Here is a 27,288-nt window from a genome sequence, read left to right as displayed (position 1 = left end):
TGCCAGCCTGCCAGCCTGTAGAACATCTTTCCATCGATACACTTCACAATCACTCAAGATCTCACCAATTCATCACAATCGAGCCACACCCACCTTCTGTATCCAAGTTCAGTCTCGTTGAAACAATGTCTCCTTACGCTCAGGCCCATGTTTCGCCCAAAGGCCCAGGCGATGCGCGTCCAACAGCTTTGCAGATCATCAAGGACGAAAAGGCTGAGAACACACTCAAGGGAGAGGTCATTGTCATTACTGGTACATCTTCTGGCATAGGCATCGAAACTACTCGTGCTCTAGCAGCCACTGGCGCGACCCTCTTTCTTACCGCCCGAAACACAGCTAAGGCTCAATCCGCCCTCGAGGGTATCTTAGAGCCTTCACGCATGACCATCGTCGAGATGGACCAGGAGAAGCTCTCGTCGGTTCGGGCCGCCGCTGAGACTATCCTTAGCAAGGCTTCAAAGATCCATCTCCTTGTCAACAATGCCGGAATCATGGCTATACCAGATCTCCGTTTCACAGCTGATGGGCACGAACTTCAATTCGGCACAAACCATCTATCACACTTCCTCTTCTACAAACTTCTAGAACCCGCCCTTCTAGGAGCCGCGTCGCCTAGCCTCCCGTCCCGCGTCGTCAGCCTCGCATCTTCAGCGCACAACATCTGCGGCATCAATGATTCCGACAACTACAACTTCCAGAAGGGCGACTATCACCCTACCATGGCCTATGGCCAATCCAAGACTGCGAATATCTACTTGGCTAATGAGATTGAGCGTCGATATGGCTCGCGCCACCTTCACGCCACGAGCGTCCATCCAGGCGTTATTATGACCGCACTTATGCAGCATCTGCCTCCGGATGCTTTCGATGGTCAGGATCACGTATACCCTACAATCAAGAGTGTCGAGCAGGGTGCTGCGACAACGGTGTGGGCCGCCGTTGCTGAGACTTGGAAGAACAGGGGTGGCAAATACTTGGTTGACTGCGCAGAGCCGGAGCCATACAAGGAAGGCGATGACAAGTACACTGCACCGGGCTACGCCCCATGGGCTTATGATGTAGAGAAGGCCCAAAGGTTATGGGAAGACTCGCTCAAGATCGTAGGATTGCCGGATGACGAGTAGGATCTCTGCAGAGACACTGAATCTGATTGTATCTTCTAGTTCTTCATAACATAGCGACAAGATGTCTTTTTACACCAGCGACCAATCCTCCGATATCCTACTCTCTGCCTTATCGTGGCTTTGCAATAACAAGTATCGCATCCTGGAGGCCATCTTTCTTAGACCGCATCCGGACGTTTCTAATTTAAAGACAAGTCTTCTATTGCCGGAAGACTTAGAGGCTCTTCCCCTCTCGCCAACCTCCAACGGTTACTAGAGGCAAGCAGGTCGTCGCATCCTTGCACTGCCCACGACCACTTCTTCAGAAACTCTGGCGTAGCCTCCCAGTTCTGTTGAACATGAGGCTCTCCCCAGACTATAAGTCCTCTGCGGCCCGCTGTGACCCCATCGTCATCGTTGCCTACCGCTGCGACCGGCTGTTCCGGGGCAGTCTTTGGATCAGACAAAGTGATAGCAGCTGACGTACCTCGTCGCTCCTGGGTCGGTATATTCCCCATAAGCTCCCCAACAAGATCATCCAACAGATCCCAGTGATCGAGTCGTTCCTCGTGCCTAATGAAATTGTCTCGTAGCGAAGGGAATGGAAAGAGATTGATCCAGGACGAGTGCGTGCGCTCTTGCTGCAAGCGAGTGGGGAATAGCGACGAAGGTATGTTAGGGTTCAAAGGATATATGTTGGTGTCGTCGGTGTAGGGTAAACTGATAGGACAAACAGGACATTCTGTATAAGGCTTGTCGTATGACCAACCTTTGAGAAGCGCATTCAGGGTACGCTTGTTGGAGACGAAAGCTCGAAAAACATTGTATTGGACTAGATGGAGGAGGTGGTCGGTGGAAAGAGGGAAGACCATGGGCGGGGGATTGAGCGTGGTTGGAACTAAGGTCGAAACGCATAAGAGTGAGTCCCGGAATACCACAGTCCTTCTGGGAGTAGCAGTCGAGGTGACAACATTCGCATCCTTGGTAGTGAGCTCCTTGGTAGCGGAATCCTCAGCATCGATGAGCAAGTCGTCCAGTTCGTCCAAACGCCAGCGGTCAACTTGGAATGGGCGCGAGGCTTGAGCAGAAGCCGCGTTTGGCTTCTTCTTTCGTAGCCCTTTATCGAAATCAGCTCAGAAACGCCTAGGGTGCTTGAGACCAGACTCACGATGCAATCGTTGGTTCTTCCGATTCTGAACTTTTCTGCGCTGCTTAGTGGCCACGGCTTCGATGTTGTTGAGCTGGTGGTCGGCCCTGTTCGCTTGGCCCTCCGAAGAGACCAAGAAGAGTGGGGCAACAAAATGATACATGGTCAGTCGCTTAGAGGCACAAGTCTTGTGCTATGGAACGGCGCGGTTATCTCTTTTGTGGATGTTTTTAGGACGAGATGCGGTGTGTCGAATGCATTGATTATGTGATTATCAAGATAGATTGTCCTCACGCTACAGTCGGCCCTTTGTCGTCACGGATCCAAACTAAGATGACCGGGCTCGCCCTATCTGAGCTAGTAGAAATCCCCACAAACGCTATGGTGGGACACAGGGGCCAGGCTACCAACAATTCCCATTCGTCATCCACAAAACGCAGCTGAAACTCATGCGCAATCAAAACTTCACGCGATAGCACAACATAACATCATAACGCATTCCGGGGCGATATCCACTACAACTGCTTACCTTCTGCCTCACCAACCTGGGACAGCGGGCCGAAGGGATGCTGCTTGCGCTTGAAGCCAATCTTGACACGTCCGATGCGCGACATCTTGTCCTCGAACTCTGTACCTATTCGCAGCACGGTTTCTCGGTACATCGTTGCCGTGGTCCAGTCGTAGGAGCAACCAATGATGCGCTTCATACCGCCCTCAGAGCCGGCCATAAGGAAACACACGGGTGGGCGTTCGGCAAGGAAGAGAGTCGCCGTCATGTTGCCTATGACAAATTAGTATCCTCTTCGCGCTGCTCATGTTACCACCAGCACTCACCGGTATCTACGAGCGTGAAGAGGCGCTGCTCTCCAGGCCCAGCTGATTTCGCTCGTTGTACAAGAGCTGCAACGGCAGGATCGGTTGTTGGATCGATAGGAACACATTCGCCATGAACATTGCGCTCGTGCCTGGAAAGTGGACTAGCCGCTGCCTACAAGTGCGAGAACAGAATCAGTACAACGTTATGGATGGAATGAGAGCGCACATACGGTCCACTTCATGCGCCCTAGTCTACCACCAAATATCTGGGTCTCAATCGTTTCCAGGTCCATGTAGCCCTCAAAGCCAAAAAACCAGCATTGTTGCTCCCAAAACTTGCCAAGATAGAGCAAGCGAAGCAACCATGGCGATAAGCCCATGATTAACAGTGAGTAGATGAGCAAAAAGGCGCCGATGGCGCGCAATATCGAGGTAGCGAAAGGGATAGCAAGGAGTGCAATAGCAACGATGAACACGACACCGCCGAGACGCAGCATCAACTTCGCGATCAGACGTTTCCACGAGTCGCGCCGAGTGTGAGCGACTGGTGTGAACGACTTCCACCGTACATTTGCGGCACGGCAACCGTCAAGGATGATGCTATCGTCTTCACCAACACCGGCAATACCGACATCTTGAGGCAATATGTCCCAGAGCTTGGCATTATAGGCATCGTCCATCGAGTGCCACGGTTGGTCCGGCGTCTTCGGCAGCATGCATATTAGACGCTCCAGTAGCTGGTCGCTACCGTTCGCAAGGGAGAGACTATGGGGTATCAGTGATAGGATATGCGAATGCACTTGCTGTTTTACATACCGCGCGAATGCTTGGAACGCAGAGTCCGTACGATCGATCTGTGGCCTGACGCGAAGCAAGCCCATCAGAGCGTAGCTATGATCACCGGGAAGATACTCTCCAGTCTGGCGCTTGTGCAGGCACTCGAGAGCAAGCGTGACGAGCTCAAGCTGGCTCAAGATCAGATTTCCTTCGTAGTGGTCGATAAGCTGTCGGGCGACATGAGCGTCGTCGTGCCAGACTTGAGCAGCGAACTGATTCTTTGCGACCAGAATTGGCTGCGATAGATCGCTGTCACGCACGTAGACTTTGATCATCTCACCAGCAGGAGCTAAGAGAACTTCCGGAAAAGTCCACACTCGGCTACCCCATTGTTGAAGCATGAGATCAGGTGTGTTGATCTCGTACCTGTTGTTTGCCGGAGCTGTGACTGCGATCACGAGGGACTGCGCGCCTCGAATGACGTCGCATATACGATACACGTCCTCCTCGAGTTGGTTGTCAGGCATACAAGAACATCCGACCCAGTATGCAATGACACCCGCGTTGCGCGCCGCGGCGTCGGCAATCTCATGTAAGACCCTAAAGTCATTGGGCGTGTTGAACTGCTCGGCGGTGTATGCGATAAAGACATATGATAGACTGTGACCGCTTTGTTGTGCCAGCCTGGAGATGTCAGAGGTTTACTGATGGCATGTGCCTTGTCGACTTACCAATCTTCGACCTTTATGATCATCGCCGGCTTACCTTCCTCGCGCAAGAAGCAGAGATATCTGGGACGCAAGACACGTTCAGCGATAGGGTTGGCCTCACTCGACGCGAGACCTTTGGGTTTATGCATTTCGATCGCGTTTTTGGCGACTTTTGGGTACCCAAAGTACTGATATGGCACGGGATCGTAGTTGCCCCCGTTTCGTGAAGCTATCTCAGCAGGGCTTGGACTAGAGATCTGAACTACCATTAGTCGTATCTCATAGCCAAGAGGAGAGTCAACTTGCAAATATCGTGATCATACACGATGCGATGAACCATTTGAGGCAAAGCATAGGGTAGTCTTCACTAGGAATCTTCCCATTGAGCCGCGCAAAGTCAATGTGTTTGAAGGGCCAGTTGGCCAGTCGCAAATACACTGGCGCAATGTTGCGGATGAATGTTTTCCGGTACGTAGATCCCGTGTTGTTTTCGAAGATATCGTCGACGGCTTGTACAACGAGCTTAGAAACCTGGCCATCCCAGGATGAGATGTATCGATCATCATAATCGCCCGTCCATTCGCGATCAAAGCAGTCGCGGTGACGGTGTTGGCCAAGCTTCTGATATCCAAGTCCTGGCTTGCGATAGAAGTTCGGAAACCCCCATTTCACCGTAGTGATGGGTGAGAAGATGTACGAATATCCTTTCAGCTCTATCGGGCCGTTGCGCTGCGTCATGTCAGCCGACGAATGAAGGAAGAAAATGGGTCAACTAACCACTATAGACGAGACGCCTGGTTGTTTTTCGTTTGCTCCATTGTCACCTTGGTACGGAGCAGCATGTTCATATGGCGCGATCTCGCGAACTGATGCTTGAGCGTCATTCGCGACCATGGTGATGGTAGTGTCGATCTATTCACTTGAAACAACCACACAGCTGAGTAATGAATCCCGGCTGGTTGCTTGCGCCCTGCGGTGGAGGTTGATGATACTGTTGATAAGGCTGGTAGTAGTTTGTGGCTTGTGTCTTTACTTCTATCAGGGTAATGACTAAGAACAGGGAAAAGGATACGTACTTGGGGTGAGAATGTAGGCTGTAGTTGTGATACTGGTTGATGCTGCACTACAACGACAGGCTTTGTGGGATTGTTTGGATCGTAAGCACCTCCGCCACCGTGATGTAACTGGGTCTGATAAGAATTGTCAGATCGAGAGAGTCATGTAGAAGGTTGATGGCGAACTCACTGGATAGAATTGTTGCGACGAGGGTACTTGCATAGAAGTGTTACTGTTGGGATCGAAGCCGCCGCCGTGTTTGCCAGAGAGATTGGAGGGGTAAGCCTGATGGGTGTTAGTAAAGCCAATAAAGGTTCCAGAGGTCGTAGAGTCTTTATACCATTCGATTCTCTCTCAGATACAGCCGCAGTGAATCTGGGACTAAGTTTGAATTCAACTTCGGCGGACGATAGTGTATGGTACTCTCATATTTAGCTTGCTGTTCGGACTAATGCTTGATTAGTACGAGGGTGTAGCGCCCGTTCGAATGCGCAGATATCTACAACACTTGCTTTTGGGTGTACCCTCGACTTCAGCCCGCGCAGAGGGTGTTTCTATTGGTCGCTTCGTATTGCCTGATCACTCCACTCTTCCCATCGAGGCATTGTGGCGTTCGAGACAGGCTCTGTAGGGCAAGGTACGAATTGAAAGGGTCGAGACCACGACGATGTAACATCCAGTACCATGCGACGAAAGGAACCGTTGGGGGCCGTTTTGGCATGATATCTGCAACGTATTGACCTTGGCAGCGTTGCTGCAGTGTGCGCATCCAGTAGTTCTACATCTTCGGCTACCCTAGTCGTTTAAGATTGTTCGGCGAGACTTTCATGCCTACGCCATGCAGAATGATTCTCCATGTGACAGTATGAAGCGAATAGAGAGCGCTACGACTGTGCGCCTTTTGCCGTCGGCATTGATGCAAGCTGGTATGGACAGCTCTCTTAGGAGTTTAGCTGTGTCAACATAAAGCCGCGTCCACACCACTTCGTAACTCGTACTTGAAGGGGTGATATCGATAAGCCACAGGATTGACGCGCGGATACACCCGGCGTAGTGGAGTGAATGCTCTTCTGGTGCTGGACGGATGCGACAGATCGGTCGCGACCTCGTGTACAGTACCACTTGGAGGGGTTCGATGTTTGCCAGCTGCCACCTTGGCATTTTCAGCCTTGCGCCACCAATTAAGCGTAACCCTGACGGCTCATCCCGATAGGTCCGCTCGGACTTTTTCTCTCAGCTCTCGAAATTGCATGTCCACTTCTGGCCGAAGCTGGAAAATGCCAAGCACTGAACCGCTGGCCTGTGGTCTCATGGCCCGAATTTTCGAGCCAAAATTCCGCCTGACATGGTACACGGCTATGGTCGAAACTTGTGGCGCTGGACTCGACCTTTTTTGGTGACTAGGGAAGACGAGGCAGCAGTCGCCTTGGATAGTGCTCGAGTTGAGCGATGGCTTTCGAGCCTGCGAGCTGTCGCTACCGGTACAGTATCGCTGTAATATGAGCGTGCGACATCTTCCCAACCATCCTCACAGACCGACTGTTCGCACGCTCAATTCAGCAAACCACCTTCAATAGGACCACGCCGAAACATGAGCTCTTTCAGAGGTTTGACTGCCGATCGCAAGCCTTTGGACGAATTTGAAAGAAGAGCTTCGTTATTCGCGGCGACCCAGCGGGGTAGGACGAGTACTGGCATAACACTGGACCTGTTCGAATGGCGCGAAAATGCCGCTCAAGGTGTTGATAAGTGTGATCTGAAGTCTGTGCAAGAGCTCGAGTCGGAAAGTGAGGGAGCTGTCCGTGTGATGTGAGGATGTCCGTTAGCCACAACGTAGATGCTGACAGTGTTAGCTTTGCACCCCGGGATACGCCTGCACCAGGGACAACTGAAGCACTGATTGAGCTGTTCGACACATGCAGTATTCCAAGCGCATTCGTGGATGAGAGCTTACGAGCTGTTTCGCAGTCATTTGCTGCACGAGAAGATCTGGATGGCTCGATGTGCATATGGTTTCACCTCTTGTGCAATACGCTTGCTATACCCGAGAACACGAACGCGCCGGCCGAAGCAGCTGAAGGTCGGAAGACGGTACAGCCTCCGAGTCGAACACACTTCACCTGGTTGAAGCCAGGTATTGTGCTGAGAATCAGAAAGCCATCAACGACATTGCCAAAGCCAGTGCGAACGTCGACATCAGATAGTGATGATACCTTGGCCGCTATACCAGTCAAAGCCAGAGTAGAGCTGGTATGTTTTGGCGCCCCTAGCACGCTGCATGATAGAATCCGAGCACTTACAGCGTCAACCACGTGCGATGAATTGCTCAACGATCCGTATGTATTGCTGGAGATTGTGTTCGAGGAGATGTACAAGATCCTGGATTGGACTGCCTGGGCCATAGCTGACACGTTTGGACCCTTGGAAACGGTATATCGAACCCCTCCTGTCTACCACGTAATACCATTCATGCTAATGTTCCGTTAGCAAATTTCAGGAATCGCAAGTAAACCGGGGAAAGCAGCTGAGGAATTGCCGAAACACTTCTTCACGGAGCTGCACACCCTCACGAAACATACATTGTATCTGCGTGAGAATTGCGAAGCAGCCTTGGCTACCCTGAATGATCTTTATAGCCATCACAAGGTAGCGACAGGTGAAAGTCCAGAGATGCCGCAAAGTCATACTCGGCAGGCACTCAAATACAGAAAGACCCTGTTTGAGTCGACGCAGCGACGGCTTGCGAGTCTGAATGCGAGGCTCTCGAACATCATCGAGATGTCATTCAACATCGTCACGCAGGGTGACAGCAAGTTGATGCAGTCGGAGAATCAGAGTATGAAGACTATTGCGGTGATGACGCTTGTGTTCATGCCGCTAGGCACAGTCGCTTCGATCTTCGGAAGCCAGTTCATGAAACTTCAGGATGAACGACCGTATCGCCTCACGGTGTCGCGCGACTTTTGGTTGATGTGGGTTATTGCAATTCCATTGACCGCAGTGGTCTTGACCAGTAAGTGCAATTCCGATGCAGGTCCTTCTGGCGGTTAGGCTAACATGGTGTGCCATTAATCAGTCTGGTGGGTATGGTACACGGAAGCAAAAGCGAGATTGGTAGACGGAGTGGAGAAGGGCGGACATGGCTATATGGGATGGAAGACACTATTGCGCAGAGTCAAGGCGAAGAAGGGTATGTTGGATGCATGAGCACACGCACGGGTCTGAGCGAAGATCGATGACGTAAGGATGGTGGGGCGGCTTCGGGCGACATTTGTAGTTATCGTTGGTGTTCCTGACTAGAACACCAAACCACGAACTCAATGCTTGTTGCGAAACCATAGAAAAGCAAGATGGGACATATCTGTTCGTCGAAATCCTTCACGGTTGCATTGTCATACCCAGGTAGCTTGATGGACGCGAGCTTTCCGCTCCAGACCGTTGCGCGCCTCATGGCAAGCTGGAGCCATACCGTTATCCCAAATCTGCATCGCTTCACTCTGGAAGCAACCCACGCTTAAGGTCTCAAACCGAGAAGTTTTTGTTACATTGATATCACCGACGTTCTTTGAAGGAGAGATCAATCCTCACTGACGAGCATCAATAGATGTGCGACTATGATACCAAGGGCGGCGATCACAAGGCATACAGAAGCGACATCCGCGTGTGCGATACGGCACGCGATCAGGTTGCTCGACATCAACACGGACAAATTCTCTGCTACCAGTGACTGATATGTCAATATCAGGAACGCGACCCTGTTCAAAGCAATTCAGTACTATCACGATGATGCCATGGTGGGCAGCTATTTCGTGCGATCGATGCAACATTGGTGAGCTCAAAACCTTGAGCAGAGCACTCGAGTCATTCTTTCCTACGTCTTGGTGAGCTCAGATTGCCACATCCCCCGTCAGCGTTGCAGCCCATAGAAACGTAGGGGCATCCGATACGCCCAGCCAAGACGTACCGATCGAGAGATTAAAAAACGATACAACTGACATCAAGTAGAAACGCGGGACGGAACTCTCCAACGCTATTGCCAAGAAAACGAATATGGCCATCCCCTAGGGTCGCATTTGATACCAAGCAAGATGATATGCTGCAACCACCGCTGAGACGATGTGCGGAGTCGGAATCAAAGATGACCGGCCCGATGCTGGAGTGCTGCCGCAAGTGCCTGGATGAGTAATCACAAGATCTGCTCTACGGAACTATCACGATGCCCAACTCAGCTCTGCGAGATTCAGTATTGGACCATTTCTAAGATGAGAGGATTTGTTCTGCTCTTGTCAATCACGGTCACGTGCCTTGGGCACCCGAGACATCATTCTGTGCATCAATACGAGATCTTGATCGCTTCTCAATGGTTCATCTCCGCACCGCCGGACTAAACCCCACTGCCTCCCCACATATACACACACCCCACATCCTGCTACAAGTCGTAGTGACGCGAATTTCAGTGCGGCAGTACGCGAACGTTAAAGTTTCCTAGCGAGTTGGCACGGAGCTTTGCCTAGATAGACCAGGTCGCAAAGGTCCAATTGAATCACTAACAACTACCACAAATATCCGCGAATACCTCCGAGATGCGGTCCATATCTCATGCAATGCTTGGCACCCATCGTAGACAAACATGGCAATAAGTAATCTCTACTGTTCCTAATTAAACAGCTGTCGTGGCACAATATTGACTCTGATACACGTTCTTCTCTTCTACTTTCCCGCCTGTCACCAACTATATTTCACTCTTTGCAAACATGCGTATTTCATCAGCACTCAGCATCGCAGCATCATTGAGCTGTGCAGCTGCTCAAAGTCCTATCGTGGGTTTTAACTCTGGCGCCTCCGATGACCAGGGTAATCCTAAGACACAGGAAGACTTCGAGCGTGAATTCAGGACTGCGCAGAATTTGGAAGGTGCACCTGAGGGAATTAACACCATCCGCTTGTATTCCAATGTCCAATGGGAGACCCAGGATACACCAATCACTGCATTATCGGCTGCAGTTGCGACGAACACAAGCCTTCTTCTAGGCATCTGGGCTTCGGGGACCGACAGCATTGACAACGAACTCAATGCGCTTGAAGCAGCACTCGAAGAGCATGGCTCGGATCTGGCGGATCTGGTCGTGGGTATCTCTGTTGGTAGCGAGGACCTCTATCGAGCCTCAAAATCTGGCGAGAGGAATGACGCCGGAATCGGAAACGGACCGGATACTATCGTGCGCTTCATCAGGGAGGCTCGCGCGCGTTTGAACAATACGGCGCTCGCAGACAAGCCTTATACTCACGTCGACGCCTGGGACGCCTGGGTGAACAGCTCCAACGCCGCTGTTGTTGATGAGGTCGATTTCGTTTCCGTCAACATCTTTCCCTTCTATGTGGACCCTGTCGACAACAGCATTGAGAATGCAGCTGCTATTTTTAATGGCGCCTTGACTGCCACAGAGCGTGCTGTTCGCGACAAAGACGTTTGGATCACCGAAACTGGTTGGCCATACAGTGGCCCAGAGTGGGCTAATGCTGAGGTGAGTTGTGACTACACAAGACACATGGAAGACATGTACTAACTTGGTAACCTTTCTGTAGTCTACTGTTGACAATGCTGCTACATATTGGCGAGAAATCGGTTGCCGGCTCTTCGGTAGAGAAAATGTCTTTTGGTATACCCTTCGCGACGCCAATCCAGCGAACGAAGTCAAGTTCGCCGTCACCGACGATCTAAGCACCACTCCTCGCTGGAACCTCACCTGCCCTGCAGGTAGCGCGAACTCTTCATTCCCTGCTCCCATCGACGTTGTATCAGCCGTTAACAATGCTACTGCGACTGGTGCAGGGACCTTTACTTCCGTGTCGTCGATCAACTCAATCGCTATGGCAATATCTATGCTCGGTGCTCTTGCCGCTTGGGCTTTGTAGATCTCACAGCTGTCTTAAGTATCCGGACAATTTGTTCAAATTCTTCCTTACTAGTTTGATTACAGTTTTATAGATATACATGTTTAATCTTTGAGTCTGTGCATCTGTGCCGTTGCCAATCTCCTTCTTTACCTGGTCCAACGCAGATGGAGTAGGATGCTACTACGTAAATTGAACCTTCCTTGCCGTTGCAAGAGTGGGATGCGCGATGCGACGGCGCCTACCTCGACATGTGGCAGGTTCTCAGAACCACCTGCACCTCTTTCCGCGCCATCAACACAACATCCCCAAGCTGCATTGCCCGACGCTTACATCGCTACTCTACGACGAGAGTTATTCACCTTCACCTCTATCGATATCACGTCATATTCATCTTTCGCTTACTTGCTGTCGCAGTTCCAGCTTCAGCCATACAGGCAACTGCGTCTCACGGCGGCGTACAGAGGAGGGCACTACGAGCTCTCTTTACCGCCCGGAACATTCACTCAAAAACAGCACTGAGGTATTGGAAGTTGCTTGGTCCAGGATGCAGTCACAACAAGATCCAGAAGGTCCTCCAGTGACTGATCAGAGCGCGCAGCTGTCGCGGTCCCCAAATGCGGCCTCACCTACGCCCGATGGTCCTTGTACAACTGAACAGGAGCAAACTCACCCCGGCCAATTTAACACGATTCTTCCCGAGTTAGCACAAGGACGAGCCCCAGAAGGATATGAAGCTTGTTGGGCGGAATCGCAAGAGCATTCGATTGCTGCACATGCAAGTAATCCACACGCTATCGATACTAGCGGTCAACACTCCCACCCCAGGAATAGAGCAACAGATTCATCCTCGGCCACTCTTCCTCTACCATCTCATGCGGAACCTCAAACAGTGTCGAGTGGTCCTACGGTCGCTGGTCCCAGCACGATGACGACGGCCGAGTCCGCCGATCAACACGTACCTCGAGACGACGAACGTAGCACTCAGCCTGTCACGGTACAACCGATCACGAATCCCACAAGTCATTTGAACATCCCCTTCACTATGATGCAATACATCACACAACCTCCGCAGCCGGCATGGAACTTACCGAGCCTAGCAGGCCTCTCGATCGATGACAGGGCTAGTTGTTTCACCACACTACTTATCAGACCAGACGTACCGTCACAACAACGTGAGGCATGGAACGACCCAGTTGTCGCCGACCTCCATCCGAACGCCAGGGCCATGTATCTCGCTATGACATCTGCCTGTCCAGATGCAGCGTCTCCTCATCATCCGCTCTGGAACCACCCGTTTCTTGCGCAACTCCCGTATAGGCGCAGGGCCTTCGCCATCGCTGCAGACATGACATCATATCTTATGCAAAGAGAATGGGAACAGAATGACCTACGAAATGCGGCGGAGCAGAGATGTGCTCCCTGGCCCATTCGATACGGTGACGTCTATGATAAGCTCAACGAGTTCATGATTTCATACCGGGTCGACGAACTGCTACGGCCCTACCTTGGCGAGCGCCGCGACTTCGTCCGCATGACTGATCGCATGCTTCTCCAAGCTCGACAAGCACGCGAAATAGCGTTGTTGAATACCATAGCCATGGACGAAGAGATCGTGCATCGCACCCAAAGCAAATTGCGACGGCAGGGATTTCGATGCGACGGATTGGAACGTGAAACTACAGACACAGAAGATGGTGAAGCTCCTGCAAGGTGGACGAGAAGCATACATGACCCTGTACATACGTTTCAGACAAGGCGGAGAGAGTACGAGCCTTTGATTGACCCTGTGTCCTTGTCTGCTCCTGGGATGGCTTTTGGTTAGAGGGAATATTGTGGTGAGCTGCCTACCTTCACTTCACTTGGTACTGGAATATAACGATGACATGAGAAGAGAACGATGCATATTGCTTTTTGACTTTCAAGGTGTCGAAACTGTATTACAGAAGCCTTGTATAACTCTTTTGTTTTTTCTATAGTTCTAAAATCGGTATGAACTCGTGCACTAACTCTCGCAGTCACCAATTTCTATGCCGCCCATAGGGAACCTACACGCTACTTTGTTCCACAATCTGATCCACACATTACTCGAGAAGGCTACACACTTGCGAGTCAACTACGAGTTATGTTGGCTATGGTCCTCCCGTAGCCGTGCATTTACGATGCGAGAGACCAAGGTGTGACGGCGAAGGCACTCACATGCCTATACAGCATCGCGGGTTAGCTATGGTGCACTCCACAGCGTGAAGCAGTTCAAAGTTTCTTTTAGCAAGTCGATAGCGTCGCTATTGCTAGTTCCCCTCGCGATTTGATTCATACTGCGTTCGCTGTACGTACATCGTAGTAGAGCGAGCCGTCACTGAGCATGCATACTAACTACGAAACCATCCACCAAGCACCGACAAGCGAACCACCCACCACAAGAACAGTCAAGACACTTGCGCCAACCCGATCTCTAGTACTGATAGAATCGAAATGAATAGAACCATCGTCGTTAGGCGCCTCGATTCCAGCGTTTGGATTGCTCTGCGAAATACCACCTCTTTCAGTAGTAGCCGGACCATCCACAGTGGGATAAAGCAGTGCCTGGACTATTTCCAACGCAGCCATCTGTTCACCGGCACCAAAACTGCCGTCATTTATGCCATTTTTCGTCCATCGGAGACCGCACGACACCTGGTCTGCACCAGCATTACACTGTGCTGCAGCCGCCTTTGCTGAGGCTTTAAGCAATGGGTCGATCTGTGAATGTGAAGATACGACATCAGCATATGTTTTACGTGCATTGAGTATAGTCGCAACTGGCCTGCTCGCGCGTCCATGGCGCGACGATGGCCGTGTATCCTAACCAGCGGGCGAGATATGCTTTAAAGGAACGCTGGTCGAGGTTGCACATGCCATTGTTCTCACATGCGACTTCCGTCATGACACCATCCTTGAAGAAGACGTCAAGTCCATTGAGGATGCCTTGAACCCTATCTTTCCATAGCTGATTTTGAGTCTGATTCATGTTAGCAGACGTGCGCCTTTTCAGTAAGCCAAAGCTGTCGTATACGTACAACATTCCACATCGCAGCAGCACCAGAGATGTGCACGCCGGCATTGTAGGTCCATTGAATTTTCTTGATAGAAGTGCAGTTCTCAGCGTCGCCGGTGCCATCGAAGAAATGGAAATCTGAGCTTATGAGTCCGATGGACTGCTCCCACTCCCAAGTCTTTTCGGCCCAATCAGAGTACGTATCGTTTCCAAGATACTTATATAGACGTGCAGCGATATTGAAGAAGCATCCATTAGAGATCGTGTTCTTATAGGTGTATCCGGGATTCGTGAAAAAGATCTGCCACTTGAACCCGCCACCGCATTTCTCTGTATCCCATCGATTATGCTGAGTTTGGAACACGGCTTGAGCGAGAGAGAGCCATGAAGGTCCGTCTTTGACGTCAGGTAATCTATTCTCAGCGGCTGACATGGCGGCCATGCCCCAAAATGCTTGATCGTCGTTTCCAAGGGTTCTAGTCTGATTTGGCGGCATAAAAGCGTTGTAGTCCCCAATCTGATGCTGCAGCGCTTGCTCTGTAATAGCATTGTATTGGTCGTCTCCAGTATAATACCAGTAATCGATGAACGCGTTGAACATAGCACCGCATTCCCACCAATAATACGGATCTGGAAGATTGCCAGGGACGTCGCCTAGCCTGTCGCCAGTGTAATACTTCCGTAGGTTCGTCGAGAGTGCTTTTGCAGCATTCTTGATCGAATCTATGAATATCAGCGCTATCCGGAGGAGCCATAGTTAGTCCAGATACCTACCTGGTGAATCGACGTCCAGCTCAATGGCGCATACGCCTGAAAGCGACAAAGTCGAGGCATAGATTACCCCCAGGGCGTATCGAAGCTTCATGTTGTCGACTCAGAAGCTAGAGTAGCGTCGTTTGCGACCGTTCGCAGGATGCGACTAGGATCAAGCGCTAGGCTGGAGCCGATGAATTGACGTGGGACCCCCTAGCACCACGCACCTTAGAAGGCTGATCGGACTTCTGCGATGGAGCCTCTGTTCTGGTCGGGTGTGCCACTTTCCAAGGTTGACAACAAGAAGAAGCGAAGATCAGGAGCAGAACAGGGCATGGCACGAAAAGCGGGAACAAGGGGAAGTCTATATAACATTACCATCCAACCGAGCAACGCTTCCAATAAAAGCGGCAGAGCCTATACGAAACCTCTACATGCAGCCACCCGAGTAAGGCATCCAACTGGGCAGTGCAGCCTACCGAGCGGTGCAGGCGGCCAACCGAATGGCCTCGCAACACCAGCAAGGCGCGCGCGCACTCAATAACGCGCACAAGACTGAACCGCGACCTACAATTCCTTTGTGAATGCATCATCCATGTAACAGCCTTGAAGCTCGCACTTGATCGAGAACAGGTTCTTGTTGTCTGTACATCTGGGGATATCATCGTAGAGATCCTCAAGTGGTTCTTCGGAAGTCTTTTCAATCGTTTCTTCTATCCTCTTGATGTCATCCCAACACTCGATTGTTTGAATAACGTAATACGAATCTTTGGTGCATTTGATGAAGTGATAGTAACGCATTCTCTAAGTTGCGTGATACCTTCGCTCTATCCGCATATGGATCTTGAAATAGCAATTCACATCGAAAAGTCAACTTCCGTCCCCAATGCGGAGGTAACAGGCGATAAAATAGGCTGGCGACTTGGCAACACGACGTAAGCTTATAAGATGGATTGATAGTCATGATTTCTGAGTGCATGGTAATAGATCTGAATCTCGATTGTAGTGACTCTGTGCGAACGCTTTGTTCAGCGTGCAGATATTCTTTGTCTTTACTCTATGATATGTGATGCTAATGCAGGAAGCTACATGATAGGTGAGGGAGACTACGCAGATACCTAGCTAAATCAAGGCTTCTCAAACAGGCTTCGACAAAGCTTCTTGTAGCTTGGCTGGTACCAACTTCGACCCACCTACTACTAGACCGATGGGCTCTTCGATACTCCGAGACTTTCGAATCAAAAGGAGGGAGACGTAAGCAGCAAAATCTATCACGATCCAGTTGCATAGTCCCACCTTCACTAGTGAGATAAATTTGTATGACTCCGGAGTGTGTAAGGCAGGATAATGTCTACCAGACTGACTTTCAGTTTGCTCGATTCGCCGAGCACTGCGCGTCCGATGGCGTTGACTGCTTCTGTTGCAGTCTTGGCAGAACTGATCTGATCGAGGTGCTCTATACTACTTTCACTGCTGTCGCCTCGTCTTGCACCTCCAAAATTCTAAGATTCTTGGACTTGATATGCAATAAGACGTTGCTCCAACCAGTCAGTGATGCTTGCATCGGCCTCTGGGACTCAGCCAATTGTGGCCTGACATTGCGATGCGCTGTTAGTAACGGCGTACTTGAGAGTGGTAGGAACCTAAACGACAGAGATGGTGGGATAACCTTGACGTTTCATGGTGGCGGACACAGCGGGAGTCTCACTGACAAAGCTAACGTCACCAACGACACCAACATCGATGACGAATCCGGACAGACCTTAGTTTCGTCGATGGTGCATGGAAGTATCTTGGAACGTACATGCAGCCGTGTAATTGACTTACGCAGCATGGCCACTGATGCTAGCGACTGCAGAAGAAAGGTTCAATGTCACTGGGCGGGACTTCGTGGGGTTTCCTGGTGCGGGCAACCCTAGGGGCCAAAGAGGCAGGCAGGGACATAGCGAAGTCTCTCAAGGGAAGAATAGGAAGACAATATAGCGAAACATAGAAGTTCCCAAATCTTGGACATCAATGCGTTAATGTGGAAGCGAGAAGGAGACACGAGAGACGTAAGCATGGTGATGACCCTTAATCGGACTACTTGCACCTAAGCGAATTAGTAGTAAATGCCTTACTATACTTGTACTTGCACTCCCAAAACACCCAAACTCCGCAGCTCTGGAAACTGTCTTTCCAGTACAGTAATGAGAACAACATCTGACATCTTGCGCAATCTACTAGGGCATCCTTGCGTCATGTTAACCAAAATCCTCCAAACATCCTCGCAGTACGCAGAGGTCGTACACAACTCTGACGTGGTTGTACACACTAGGACACACCGCTGCGGAATGCCGAGACTTCACTCGTCCTGGGAGATCGCCAAAATCATCTCGTAGCCGGGCGCGGTGACTACCTTGATAGTGAACTGAGTCTTCGTATGCTTGATATCGCCCATGACTCCCTCGTACTTGTCAGATGAGATATCACCACCAGCTGCGTTCAGCGCCCTGACGGCAGCGCCCCGGTCGTGGCCTTTGACCAAAGCCGCATTGTAGTTACCCACCAGTGCCGATGAGAGTCCCTATAGTTGATTCTCAGCATGTCGATCGCTCAGCTATAAGCGTCGAGAGTTCAAGCTTACGAGGGTAAAGTCAAAATTGTGACCATCATCCAGCTTCAAGCGCATCTGTATTCCACCCTTCGGTCTCACACCCACACCGAGGAATGTATTGCCTCCAATGCCGAAACCTCCGGTGCTCCATGCATCGGCGTCGGGCGGGCCATTGATCATCTCCCCGTAGTCCAGGTCGCCGGGTACATAGCTAAGGTGGAATTGGGTTTTGTTAATGATCTTCACCCAGATGCCACCAAAGTACTTCTTGAATACCTCCGTCGGCTTAACACTGTCGGAGCTCGCATCATTCTGTGCCTTTGGAGGATTTAGATATAAAGATAACCAAGAGTTCCACTAATTCGCAAACATACCTTCTGCCGGCCCAAAGTTCGCTCCTTGCTCGTAGCAATAGTGGTTTGAAGTTCGATTGCCATGTCTTGGAAAAGAATTGATGTGTCTGTATGTGTGATGCGATTTAAGGTGTACAAGTATGAGTTTTGCTGCAAAGCTTATCCACAAGCATTGCCGACAGGATACACTTACATATATACACAGTTGTAGGTGCAGCACGAAGGGTCGGGCAATCATCTGCCCGCCTTCAACCATCAGCCCCATCTGGGCTCTCGTTCCTCGGCTCTATCGTGCAAGCAATTAGGGCTCTAGACAGATCTCCAAAGACAGATCTGGCTTAGAAATTATCGAAGATGGAAGCGGCGTCTTTGTACGGAGCTGAGCGATGCGGGCGCAAGCTGAATCAGGGTGCGGCCCGTATTCGGCCCTCGCTTAAGCCACTCGCTTCGCCTGGTCGCGCAAACACTTGGGGCTCTAGACGGATCTCCATGGACAGTTCTGGTTTGAAGCTCATCGGGTATGGAAGCTGCGTCCATGTACGGGGCTGAGCGATGGGAGGGGAAGCTGAATTAGGTTGCGGCCCGTACCCCTTCCTCGATTAGGCCGCTCGATTCCCTTAGTCGCGCAAGCCACGCAGGTGAGGCTGACAGCTGTCGGCAGTTTGGCGACCTCTTTTAGGATGGTGTTATTCTTTTAGGTTCGTCGACAACAGTCTAGGCCTCAAGTTGCGTGGACAGAACTCACAACTACGATGTGAACACGCTAGCGATGCATCTGCACTGGCATATGCCATACAGCTCGAAAGATATGGTCGCCTAGCTGGAAAAAGCCATTCAGTACCCTCAGCATGAGGAGCGTTTTGTATAAGTTCTGCTTCGGCTCGACTTTACAGCTCGTGAGGTGGTACGAAGATCAACTCTTTTGACAAGGCGGCAAGTATGGCAGCCACACCCACAGCTGCGGAAAGCTCCAGCGAAGCTCTCCAGCAGAAACTCCAAGAGCTTGGATACCTTAACCCACCAAAGATTGCAGGCGAAGACTGCGAGTATACAGTCAACAGTCATGTTCCGAACAAAAAGCCTTTTCGAGGATATTGGCTAGAAGGTATGATACACCTGCTTATTCAATTTGTATATGATAATGACTGTGTAGCTGCTGAACACGAAGAGACAGCTCGCTTCGTGGAACTGTTTAGTATCCATGAAGATAAGCTACCAAATGAAGAGGCTCTGGTGACTGTGAATACTAAAGAAGGGGACGTCGACTTGAATTTCAGTAACATCATTGCGATTGCGGGCGACTTTTACACGAACAAGGAAGGCTACGAGGCGTACTTTCCCATCTCGAACGCTCACGGCTTTGGAACCCTCATACATCCGGAATCGTCCAAAGAGCCTCTTGCCCGCTTCGAGTCGGCGGTCCAGAGCATGTTACGAGACACGGACGGTTACTTGAAGGGAGTCAGAGAGCTCATTACTTCCGAGCACGATGCGCTCAATGCCGCCACGAAAGCTGGAGACAACACAGCCACAGCATAGTATGTAGCCAATCGCTATCACTGCTCTTTCTAACCATCTCAGTCATGAGCACATGTCCTACAGCCACGACCACGGACATTGCCATATCCCAACCGACGATGAATATACGAAAATGACACAGACAGGCTTCACCAAAGCTTCATCGGTGTATGCCTGGATCGCTTACACAAACATCGACCACTTTGTAAGTGCACTCGAGTGCCTTGGAGTTGCGAGCTAACTGGACAAGGGTGATTACGCGGTCATGGCGTACTGTGTCGGTCATACTAGCGCCCTCCAGATAGCTCGAAAGGCACGCGACGAGCCCTCAGATGAGGCAAAGATGAAGATGCTTCGCACGGCTTACGTCCACGAGGCTTTCGCAGCCCATTTCCTTACGGACCTGTTCAGCTCAGGGCATCTCCGGGCTCCTCGGCGGGCCTTCCACAACCCGAATTATGTGTCTATGGGGTGGCACGCTGCACGAGACCATGCAGTCTGGGACTTTCAATGTCGATACGTTAGTAAATGGCCCTCGTTTTTGGGCTAAGCTGATGGGAACAGATGCACGACGATGACAGCGCTACCGGCCTCTTGGTTCGCAATGAGCTCGGAGACCAGTGGATCGAATATGGTGAGAGGATGTTAAATAGACTCAAGACCTAGCTGACGAGTCTTAAGGTGACAAACAATTCATGGAGCCACAAGCCTCGGTGAACCGCGCTCGATGGTAGGCGTCGTGCGCATCTCTTGCAAGCCGCGCAAATTGCTAACGATAACAGCATGTATTGCTTGAAGGAGTCAACCGCCGAGGTGTTCCGTGTCGGATATAAAGGCGACAAGCAGATCGAGAATTGGGAAAAGAACAAGAGCTGGTTCAAGGCCATGCAACTCATGCCCCAGCCAATGACCGCTATCGAACCCCAGGACTGGAAGAACAGCGGATGGAGCGGATACGACAAGCACAATCCCGCTCCGCTGTGGATGGCTTTGCATGACAACGTCACGGAAAGCCAATGCACGGTTCGTAAGGACCTGAGCGACCATTCTAACTACGGCGCTCGAAAAACTCAATCGCCAGGCGATGTGGACTATGGCAACACCATAAAGGCTGCTGACTTCGTGGTGAATGGCCAATTTCCGATGCAGATCTCGATTGACGGGTTGCTATCCGGCGGTTTCATCCAGATCCAAGATCTCGACGGCAGCACCAGTGAGGGCTGCTGCATCAACTTTTGGACCCCTGCTGAAGTCAAGTTTGCGGACAAGACCCAATCGACATTCACCATTCGTAACAGGCTCATCGATCAGGACATCGCGCCGAGCAGAGAGGTCCTGCATTGGATGCGATCCGGCGGGAGGACTGGCATCATCGGATTCACCTACGCAGCGATGGCCGATGGGAGCGGGAATATCGAGATGACGCAGACGGAATATTCATCGGAACCAGGCCCCAATGGGTTTTCCGATGGCACCTATGCTACCTTCTCACCAAAGCATTCCTGGGCGGTGCGTGCTTCAATGGCCAGACACGCGACCATCCTAAGCAGCGTCCCAGCGAACTTTATGCTCAACCTGACTCGCTTCGTTACCGGTAACTTCATCGCCGGGGGAGAGATTGTCGCCGTCTCGCAGTCCGAGAATCAAGTACTGGTTGGAGTACTGAGCGACAACTTGGTGCAAAGGACGCTGTCTCTACCCAAGGCACCCTACGGCTTTGTCAAGCCGTTTCAAGGTGCCGGTGCCTCCAGACAGAGTATTTTGCTGGCGCGCGCCGGGCCTAAGGAGGACAGTGAGTGGGTGAATCTAGCGAAGATCGACTTTGACGATGCCGGCAACGCCAACCTCGTAACTGCGGACTTCGACCTTGAGCTCGAAGCGGAACAGGACGCATCGGTGCTCGTGGGCGACGTGATGGGCTGGGGCCATGATCAAGCCGTGGTCGTGAAGCCCACACCCGACGACAGGACCACCGTAGCCATCTACGGCCAGCAGAGTGGAAGCCCTGACATCGTGTGCGTGGGACTGCACCAATGCGACCCGACTGTGAGCAGCGAACTTGTAGGCCCTCTGCTCACCGCGCTCGTGCCGTCTCTTCCCTCCTCACCCAAGCCGGTGGGCCAAGACCTGCTCCAGATTGCGCGCCGTAAGAACGGAAAGCAGCAGTTCATCGCCTTCCATACGCATGTAGCCAGCGGAGACCAAAATGACCCTCTCTGCAACTGCGCCGTATCTGAGGTCGAGGACGCACTCGCGTCGCGCAGCCCGCAGCACTTTTTCAGCATCAAATGGATGCCAGTACGAGTGCTTGAGCAAGCGCGTGCGGTGCTCGAGGTCTTCAGCTGGTACGGCGTGCTGGGAGTGCGTGTGTTCGCTTGCTCTCACACTGAAGACGGAAGCGTTGGCGAGTGGACGTTGCACGGCCAGTTTCCGCATCTGGGCCAGACATCCATAGGCGCTGGGCTAGGGTGCTATGGTGATTGGGGCCATGGATTTGTGACTTGGGCGGAGGAGAACGAGTGGACCGACGCTAACACGTTCAGGCCAGTGGAAAAAGACGACCTGAAATCGGGATGGTGGGGAATGGTGTGGGAAGATTGTGATAGACAAAGTGTACGCGGGTGGGATGTAGAGAGGCGGCCGCTGCGGTAGCTACGGTGTCGGCTCTAGGCTACTATAGGCTCTATATTGAGGAATGTCAGTATATTCAGGGATCGCAAGGACCCAGGCATCGAACGCGATTATTACCATCGATGTTAGTCAATCGCGGTGACTACAATCAAGGCGGTTTCAAACGTCAGCGCGTCAACAGCATATCCTGCAGCAGATTTTGTACTCTGGTGTCGATAAAAGCCACTTGTATGGACGTTGTAGACGTCTGCCTATACTTTGGCTCGTCCTCATATGACGTTCTGGGGCTCTCCAGCCTCTCGGCTAAGTGAAGAAGTACCATGGAAGCGTGGCAAGTACCAAGGAAGCATAGCAGGCAGGTACCAAGGATGCATAGCTGCTGAGACAACATAAGCACACACTCGTAACCTCCTAAAATCCCTTTGCACCTACACTAATCCCTAAAACACTTCAACGCCGTGAAGAACGAAGCAAGAAGAATGCCCTGGACGAAGGAAATCATCGCGGCACGAAATGCACTCCTCAAGACACACTACGGACGATTCAACAGCCTGGTCAAAGATGGGCCAGAGTGGACGAGACTTGCAGAGTCTGGAAGTGTCTGGGACTCGATCTACAACATCCGGAACAAGGAGCCGTGGATGGCGGCACAAGAGAAATTGAAGGAAGAGTTACGCAGGTTGGACAATCTGGGCGAGAAGGTCCACCTAGGGTGTAAGAAGAGATGTCCCTTGAACACTGGCCCACATCATATAAGGCTTTGCAGCGACGTTCTTGCTATTTTCTCTTGGAAAAGTTGCATGATCGAGAACAACTCTCTTTCGTTAGCGACCGCAAGAAGAATCGAGGAAGATATACCAAAGGTGATGCCAAACAGCGAGCACGTATTCGAGGAGGCGATGAAAATTCGCCTACCATCAGCGGAAGAGTTGGTGCGGTTAGATCAAGGTGATGCCGCAAAGTCAGATCAGTACCTTGAGTTACGCAACAACATCGTTGCGACACAAGCTGCATTGTCCAGCAGACACCTTCAACGTGCAACAAAGCCCGAAGAGTTGCTCCAAGACATACGAACAATCTCACGCATCCTCTTTCTCGGCACAAAAGTCCACTTCAAAGCTGGCGAGCTACGCATCCTCCCAATCCAGGTTCATTCAGACCCCAAGGCCATCTTTCCCTATCCTCAGGAACTGCGCCAAAATCTTAAACGGTGGTCAGACTTTGTTGTTGCTGGGGAAGACGGTTCCGGAATTCACCCTTTGCTCAAAGCAGCTTGGGACAGTTTCTACTACGTGAGCATCCATCCGTTCCAAGATGGCAACGGAAGAACTTCGCGCATCTTCTTCGCCACTCACGTCGCTAAGAACGGAATGCTTCCCGTTGTATGCTCAGAGTGGCTTCCAAGGGAACAATACCTGCGATACATGTCCCTGGCAAGATCCGGCAACCCATTCCCGTGGTGCCAAGATCTCGTTCGTTCCCAGATTGCCGCATTGGAGGGTCTCAATGGTATATCGGATGGACGTTGAACTCCCCTAAAGACGAGCTGGCTCAGAGGCACCGCGCCTGGGAGGCGATAGCTCATGCCGATGATGGCCATAGGCTCTGATGTCATGTTCGAGGCTAGTTCAAGTTGAAGGAAACCTATTGTATCTAGTATCAAGATATCAAGTGTGCTACACGCGATTTCAAAGGTTGAGCGAAGAATACAATCACGGTCCTAATATGTCTGCTCTCGATGATAATGCGCTAGACGGGAGTGGCTCATCAACTATCCGTCACCGCAGCCTCTGAACCTGCTGATAACATGCGCTCCATGAGCAGGGAGATAGAAAAGAATCATTTTTACTACCACCCTATCTAGTGAAGTAATTCAGAGCTACCCACCTCTGCCGGGTCCGCAACAACCCTGATCGATGTAGCGCGCTGGTGCAGTAGCGACGCAACCCAAACGGCCCAGACAACTCACATACTTTGCCTCTGCAGTTGTACTCAAGTTCGGCCGAGCGCCTGCGCCCACGAAAGCGTATACTCGCAGGCAAGCAACCTTGTTCTTGAATTGCGTTCGTAACTCCCAATACTAAACGTAAGCCATACATACAGTCTCCGCAACGCAGCGAGTATGCCCTACAGCTCTCTCACGCTTGCTAATAGCATGCGGCACATGTCCTCTCCAAACCTAGAGTTCATCATGCCCGCTCTGACCACTCAGATCCGGCATAGCCATAATCTTGACCACCAAACTCGTCCAGCCCGTAAAATGCTGCGTGCGCTGCCCTTTACCCGTCTCGGGGTTATATTGTTCCCACGCAAAGCCCGTCTCCTTCCAACTCTCATAAACAGTATTGACCAAGTTATTGCGAAGTTCCGTGTAGATTTTGGTTGCGCGAGCACGGTGGGGACCGGATTGAGTCGCGACGTTCTGGAGAGAGACGTAGGGTTAGTAAGAATGAAATAGCACGAGAAGGGGTAGTGGCAGTAAAGAAGAGAGAGAAAGAGAGAACTTACAAGTAACTGCTTGACAGCCAAATAATTAATCGGCATCCACACCGGACCCCGCCAGTAATCCTCCGCCGTATGATAAAACTCATCGCTCTTGCTCAAACTCCTAATACCAAACGGACTCCACAGCTCCTCCTCGTCCTCGATCAAATCAAGCACATGGCCCAGCTTCTCACTCCCTTTATCCACAAGGCCCGTCAAAAAGGGAAACAGCGAGATATAGCCCTTGTGGCAAACAAGCGAGTGTTCCTCATAGTCATCAATGGTGGCGTCACAGTACGCCTTGTCCTTTTTACTCCAGTGCAAGTCATCAATGTTGCGGACAATAGCTTCGTCGTAGCGCGCAAACTCGGCCGCGTCATCTTGTTCGTCGAGGTAGATTGCAATGCGCTTGATTGCGCGCGTCATCATGCCCATCCAGCTGATCAGGTCGACGTGCAGCTCACCAGGGTGTGGTGGCTGCGCGCGAGGGTAGTCGTCGAGACCAGAGGTGAGAATGTGCGAAGGTGTGCGCCCGCGCCAACGGTAGCCTTCCTTGGTGGAGAAGGCTTCGCGGTCGTAGCTCTTGATGTCGCCGGCCTGGGTCTTGCGGTACCAGAAGTAGTTGCGCTTGAGCAAGGGGTAGAGCGAGCGGAGGTACTCAAGGGCGGCTTCGCGGTTCGAGAGCTGCATCGAGTAGGACTTTTCTTGTTGCAGCTTCTCGCTACTGGTGTCGGTCTTGATGGCGTCTAGTTTGTCGAGGAAGGACGTGATGACCATGAACAGTGTTGGTGGGTTGGCATAGTGAGGGTACTGGACTTGAAACTCCTCTGGTACTTTGCTGCGGGCCTCGGGGCCGAGAATCTGTTCGCGACCGATCCAGCCATCTTCGTCCATGAGGCTGAACCAACTCTTGATGATATCGAGAGTGAGATCGGCATCCCAGTCGATGACGGGGAGGAGATGGAAACCCTCATCCCACAGGAAACCGCGGGGGAAGAAGGGTCGCGATGGAATGGCGGTAAACAACTCAGACGGTCCTTCGAGCTGGGCTTGGTTCCTGCTTCGCGCTTCGGCAGCCTCCTCCCAAAAGCCTTCGCTATCTTCCTCGTACGCAGGGTCGTAGGATCGATCGACACGGGAGTCACCGAAGAAGTAGCCGATGCCACCAATGAGGTTCGAAAATAGCGACTTGCCAAATTCCTCGTAGCGTTCCTTTACGAAAGGTGGCTGAGGCTTGAAGATGTCCGTGAAGCGAGCCGAGAAGCCTGACGTGACGGAATCGATCTGCTGCGTAAGATGCTCCGACGTGATCTTCTCCGGCACGGACCCAGACGAGAAGATGACGTCGAACTCAAAGGCACCTTCAAAGACCTTCTGCACCAGGTGCATGTTGCCCTTACCGGGTAGATGCTGGATTGTGTAGACCTGCTCTGGCGGTGGTGGGTTCTGCTCGCCGTACTTGGGGACCAAGACGTCGATCTGGCCCTTCATGTGTGCGAACATCATGGCCTTGACTTGCCATACGGCTTCCTCTGGTACCTGTCCGCTGTGCACGAGTGTCCGATCCAACGGCTTCTCGTCGTAGCTGGGGTGTTCATGAACAGGGTGCTTGCCCTTGCCATCCGTGACCGTGAGCTCAAACTCGCCCAGTTCTTTAGTCTGCCCCTTCAAAATCACATCGCCCTCCATGCCAGGCTCGGATGGGTCCGCACCTGCGACTTCCAAGTTTCCGAAGCCCTCGAGCGTGTTGTACCAAACGATGGTCGTTCGCAGGTTGGGGCCAGCATCTTCTCGCGGTGTACCCTTGATCCTCGCACCCCAGCTACCGCCGTGCTCTCCACCGGGAAACTTGATGAAATCGGTGGTGATGTCGATCTTGTTGGCGGGATCGTGGATAGTTTGTCGGCCGCCGCTGCGTACGTCGTATTCGTCCCAACCGTAGCCATCGAGCTCGTGCTGTTCGCAAGTGTGTCTGAAGTCTGCCAGGTCAGCATTGGTGTTCATTGAGGTTCAGAGGTGATAACCTACTGTGCTGCACGCTTTGGTAATCCTCAACCCGCGTCCACATCAACCCGCCCATCAGACTCTTTGGTATGCGTGGCCGGACGCCAAAGTAGAGGTTGGGGCGGTAGGGTCCCCAGAGCAAGCTCGCATTGGTTGCCTTCTCAACCTCTGCGACCTGCGCACCTGCAAAAGGCAATTGGAGGGCGAAAAGGCACGTCAGCCCTTTCCAAAGGGTGCCATGCCGAGATTCGCGCGTCATGGTGTTGTGTGGTGCCCAAGCTGGAGCTGTCTGGAGCTTTGCGGGGGCAGGTTCGGGACACATTTCGCGGAGGTCGGGGGTTATTGGCGCGCTGATTGGCTCATGTGGGGGGCGCCTTTCTGGGCCATCGTTTCCACCGTCAAGCATAC

General features: G+C 51.8%; 12 protein-coding genes across 12 annotated transcripts; 6 read left to right on the top strand and 6 right to left on the bottom strand.

Moving 5' to 3' along the window:
- Nucleotides 1–125: 125 nt before the first annotated feature.
- On the top strand, nucleotides 126–1,124 carry CC77DRAFT_950999 (WW domain-containing oxidoreductase; the record flags this gene model as incomplete). The annotated part of the gene is made up of 1 exon (XM_018535352.1): nucleotides 126–1,124. One exon carries the CDS (start codon nucleotides 126–128, stop codon nucleotides 1,122–1,124), a length of 999 nt encoding a protein of 332 aa, XP_018378861.1.
- An 89-nt stretch (nucleotides 1,125–1,213) lies between these two features.
- On the bottom strand, nucleotides 1,214–2,589 carry CC77DRAFT_669522 (hypothetical protein). Its single transcript, XM_018532692.1, has 2 exons — nucleotides 2,272–2,589; nucleotides 1,214–2,220 (listed from the first exon to the last, which is right to left on the bottom strand). Exons 1-2 carry the CDS (start codon nucleotides 2,411–2,413, stop codon nucleotides 1,304–1,306), a joined length of 1,059 nt encoding a protein of 352 aa, XP_018378860.1. The 5' UTR covers nucleotides 2,414–2,589; the 3' UTR covers nucleotides 1,214–1,303.
- On the bottom strand, nucleotides 2,271–5,894 carry CC77DRAFT_1026663 (hypothetical protein). Its single transcript, XM_018526305.1, has 9 exons — nucleotides 5,799–5,894; nucleotides 5,630–5,743; nucleotides 5,331–5,580; nucleotides 4,860–5,282; nucleotides 4,575–4,810; nucleotides 3,883–4,527; nucleotides 3,297–3,831; nucleotides 3,085–3,238; nucleotides 2,271–3,031 (listed from the first exon to the last, which is right to left on the bottom strand). Exons 3-9 carry the CDS (start codon nucleotides 5,445–5,447, stop codon nucleotides 2,766–2,768), a joined length of 2,376 nt encoding a protein of 791 aa, XP_018378859.1. The 5' UTR covers nucleotides 5,448–5,580; nucleotides 5,630–5,743; nucleotides 5,799–5,894; the 3' UTR covers nucleotides 2,271–2,765.
- On the bottom strand, nucleotides 5,470–6,038 carry CC77DRAFT_1067876 (hypothetical protein; the record flags this gene model as incomplete). The annotated part of the gene is made up of 4 exons (XM_018529045.1): nucleotides 5,470–5,580; nucleotides 5,630–5,743; nucleotides 5,799–5,894; nucleotides 6,033–6,038. The coding sequence occupies 4 exons, from the start codon at nucleotides 6,036–6,038 to the stop codon at nucleotides 5,470–5,472; spliced, it is 327 nt and encodes a 108-aa protein (XP_018378858.1).
- Nucleotides 6,039–7,200: 1,162 nt separating this feature from the next.
- Nucleotides 7,201–8,816, top strand: CC77DRAFT_1067875 (hypothetical protein; the record flags this gene model as incomplete). Its single annotated transcript, XM_018529044.1, has 4 exons — nucleotides 7,201–7,418; nucleotides 7,463–8,039; nucleotides 8,097–8,622; nucleotides 8,686–8,816. 4 exons carry the CDS (start codon nucleotides 7,201–7,203, stop codon nucleotides 8,814–8,816), a joined length of 1,452 nt encoding a protein of 483 aa, XP_018378857.1.
- Nucleotides 8,817–10,363: 1,547 nt separating this feature from the next.
- On the top strand, nucleotides 10,364–11,525 carry CC77DRAFT_1067874 (family 17 glycoside hydrolase; the record flags this gene model as incomplete). Its single annotated transcript, XM_018529043.1, has 2 exons — nucleotides 10,364–11,134; nucleotides 11,196–11,525. The coding sequence occupies 2 exons, from the start codon at nucleotides 10,364–10,366 to the stop codon at nucleotides 11,523–11,525; spliced, it is 1,101 nt and encodes a 366-aa protein (XP_018378856.1).
- A 526-nt stretch (nucleotides 11,526–12,051) lies between these two features.
- CC77DRAFT_1067873 (hypothetical protein) lies at nucleotides 12,052–13,329 on the top strand (the record flags this gene model as incomplete). The annotated part of the gene is made up of 1 exon (XM_018529042.1): nucleotides 12,052–13,329. One exon carries the CDS (start codon nucleotides 12,052–12,054, stop codon nucleotides 13,327–13,329), a length of 1,278 nt encoding a protein of 425 aa, XP_018378855.1.
- Nucleotides 13,330–13,880: 551 nt separating this feature from the next.
- On the bottom strand, nucleotides 13,881–15,406 carry CC77DRAFT_1085312 (mannan endo-1,6-alpha-mannosidase; the record flags this gene model as incomplete). The annotated part of the gene is made up of 4 exons (XM_018529416.1): nucleotides 13,881–14,227; nucleotides 14,307–14,505; nucleotides 14,564–15,264; nucleotides 15,316–15,406. The coding sequence occupies 4 exons, from the start codon at nucleotides 15,404–15,406 to the stop codon at nucleotides 13,881–13,883; spliced, it is 1,338 nt and encodes a 445-aa protein (XP_018378854.1).
- A 1,956-nt stretch (nucleotides 15,407–17,362) lies between these two features.
- Nucleotides 17,363–18,787, bottom strand: CC77DRAFT_1026661 (hypothetical protein). Its single transcript, XM_018526304.1, has 3 exons — nucleotides 18,265–18,787; nucleotides 17,921–18,208; nucleotides 17,363–17,860 (listed from the first exon to the last, which is right to left on the bottom strand). Exons 1-3 carry the CDS (start codon nucleotides 18,325–18,327, stop codon nucleotides 17,639–17,641), a joined length of 573 nt encoding a protein of 190 aa, XP_018378853.1. The 5' UTR covers nucleotides 18,328–18,787; the 3' UTR covers nucleotides 17,363–17,638.
- A 196-nt stretch (nucleotides 18,788–18,983) lies between these two features.
- Nucleotides 18,984–22,459, top strand: CC77DRAFT_1100762 (hypothetical protein). The gene is made up of 7 exons (XM_018530089.1): nucleotides 18,984–19,348; nucleotides 19,397–19,781; nucleotides 19,825–19,966; nucleotides 20,012–20,281; nucleotides 20,326–20,395; nucleotides 20,443–20,491; nucleotides 20,544–22,459. The coding sequence occupies exons 1-7, from the start codon at nucleotides 19,183–19,185 to the stop codon at nucleotides 22,411–22,413; spliced, it is 2,952 nt and encodes a 983-aa protein (XP_018378852.1). The 5' UTR covers nucleotides 18,984–19,182; the 3' UTR covers nucleotides 22,414–22,459.
- Nucleotides 22,460–22,871: 412 nt separating this feature from the next.
- On the top strand, nucleotides 22,872–24,074 carry CC77DRAFT_1085299 (hypothetical protein; the record flags this gene model as incomplete). The annotated part of the gene is made up of 1 exon (XM_018529415.1): nucleotides 22,872–24,074. The coding sequence occupies one exon, from the start codon at nucleotides 22,872–22,874 to the stop codon at nucleotides 23,919–23,921; it is 1,050 nt and encodes a 349-aa protein (XP_018378851.1). The 3' UTR covers nucleotides 23,922–24,074.
- A 497-nt stretch (nucleotides 24,075–24,571) lies between these two features.
- On the bottom strand, nucleotides 24,572–27,139 carry CC77DRAFT_950947 (glucosidase I; the record flags this gene model as incomplete). Its single annotated transcript, XM_018535349.1, has 3 exons — nucleotides 24,572–24,814; nucleotides 24,901–26,855; nucleotides 26,905–27,139. 3 exons carry the CDS (start codon nucleotides 27,137–27,139, stop codon nucleotides 24,572–24,574), a joined length of 2,433 nt encoding a protein of 810 aa, XP_018378850.1.
- Nucleotides 27,140–27,288: the final 149 nt, after the last annotated feature.

This window comes from Alternaria alternata, assembly GCF_001642055.1.
Source record: "Alternaria alternata strain SRC1lrK2f unplaced genomic scaffold CC77scaffold_43, whole genome shotgun sequence".
Classification (NCBI taxonomy): Eukaryota; Fungi; Ascomycota; class Dothideomycetes; order Pleosporales; family Pleosporaceae; genus Alternaria; species Alternaria alternata.
This window is presented reverse-complemented; position numbering and strand designations above follow the sequence as displayed.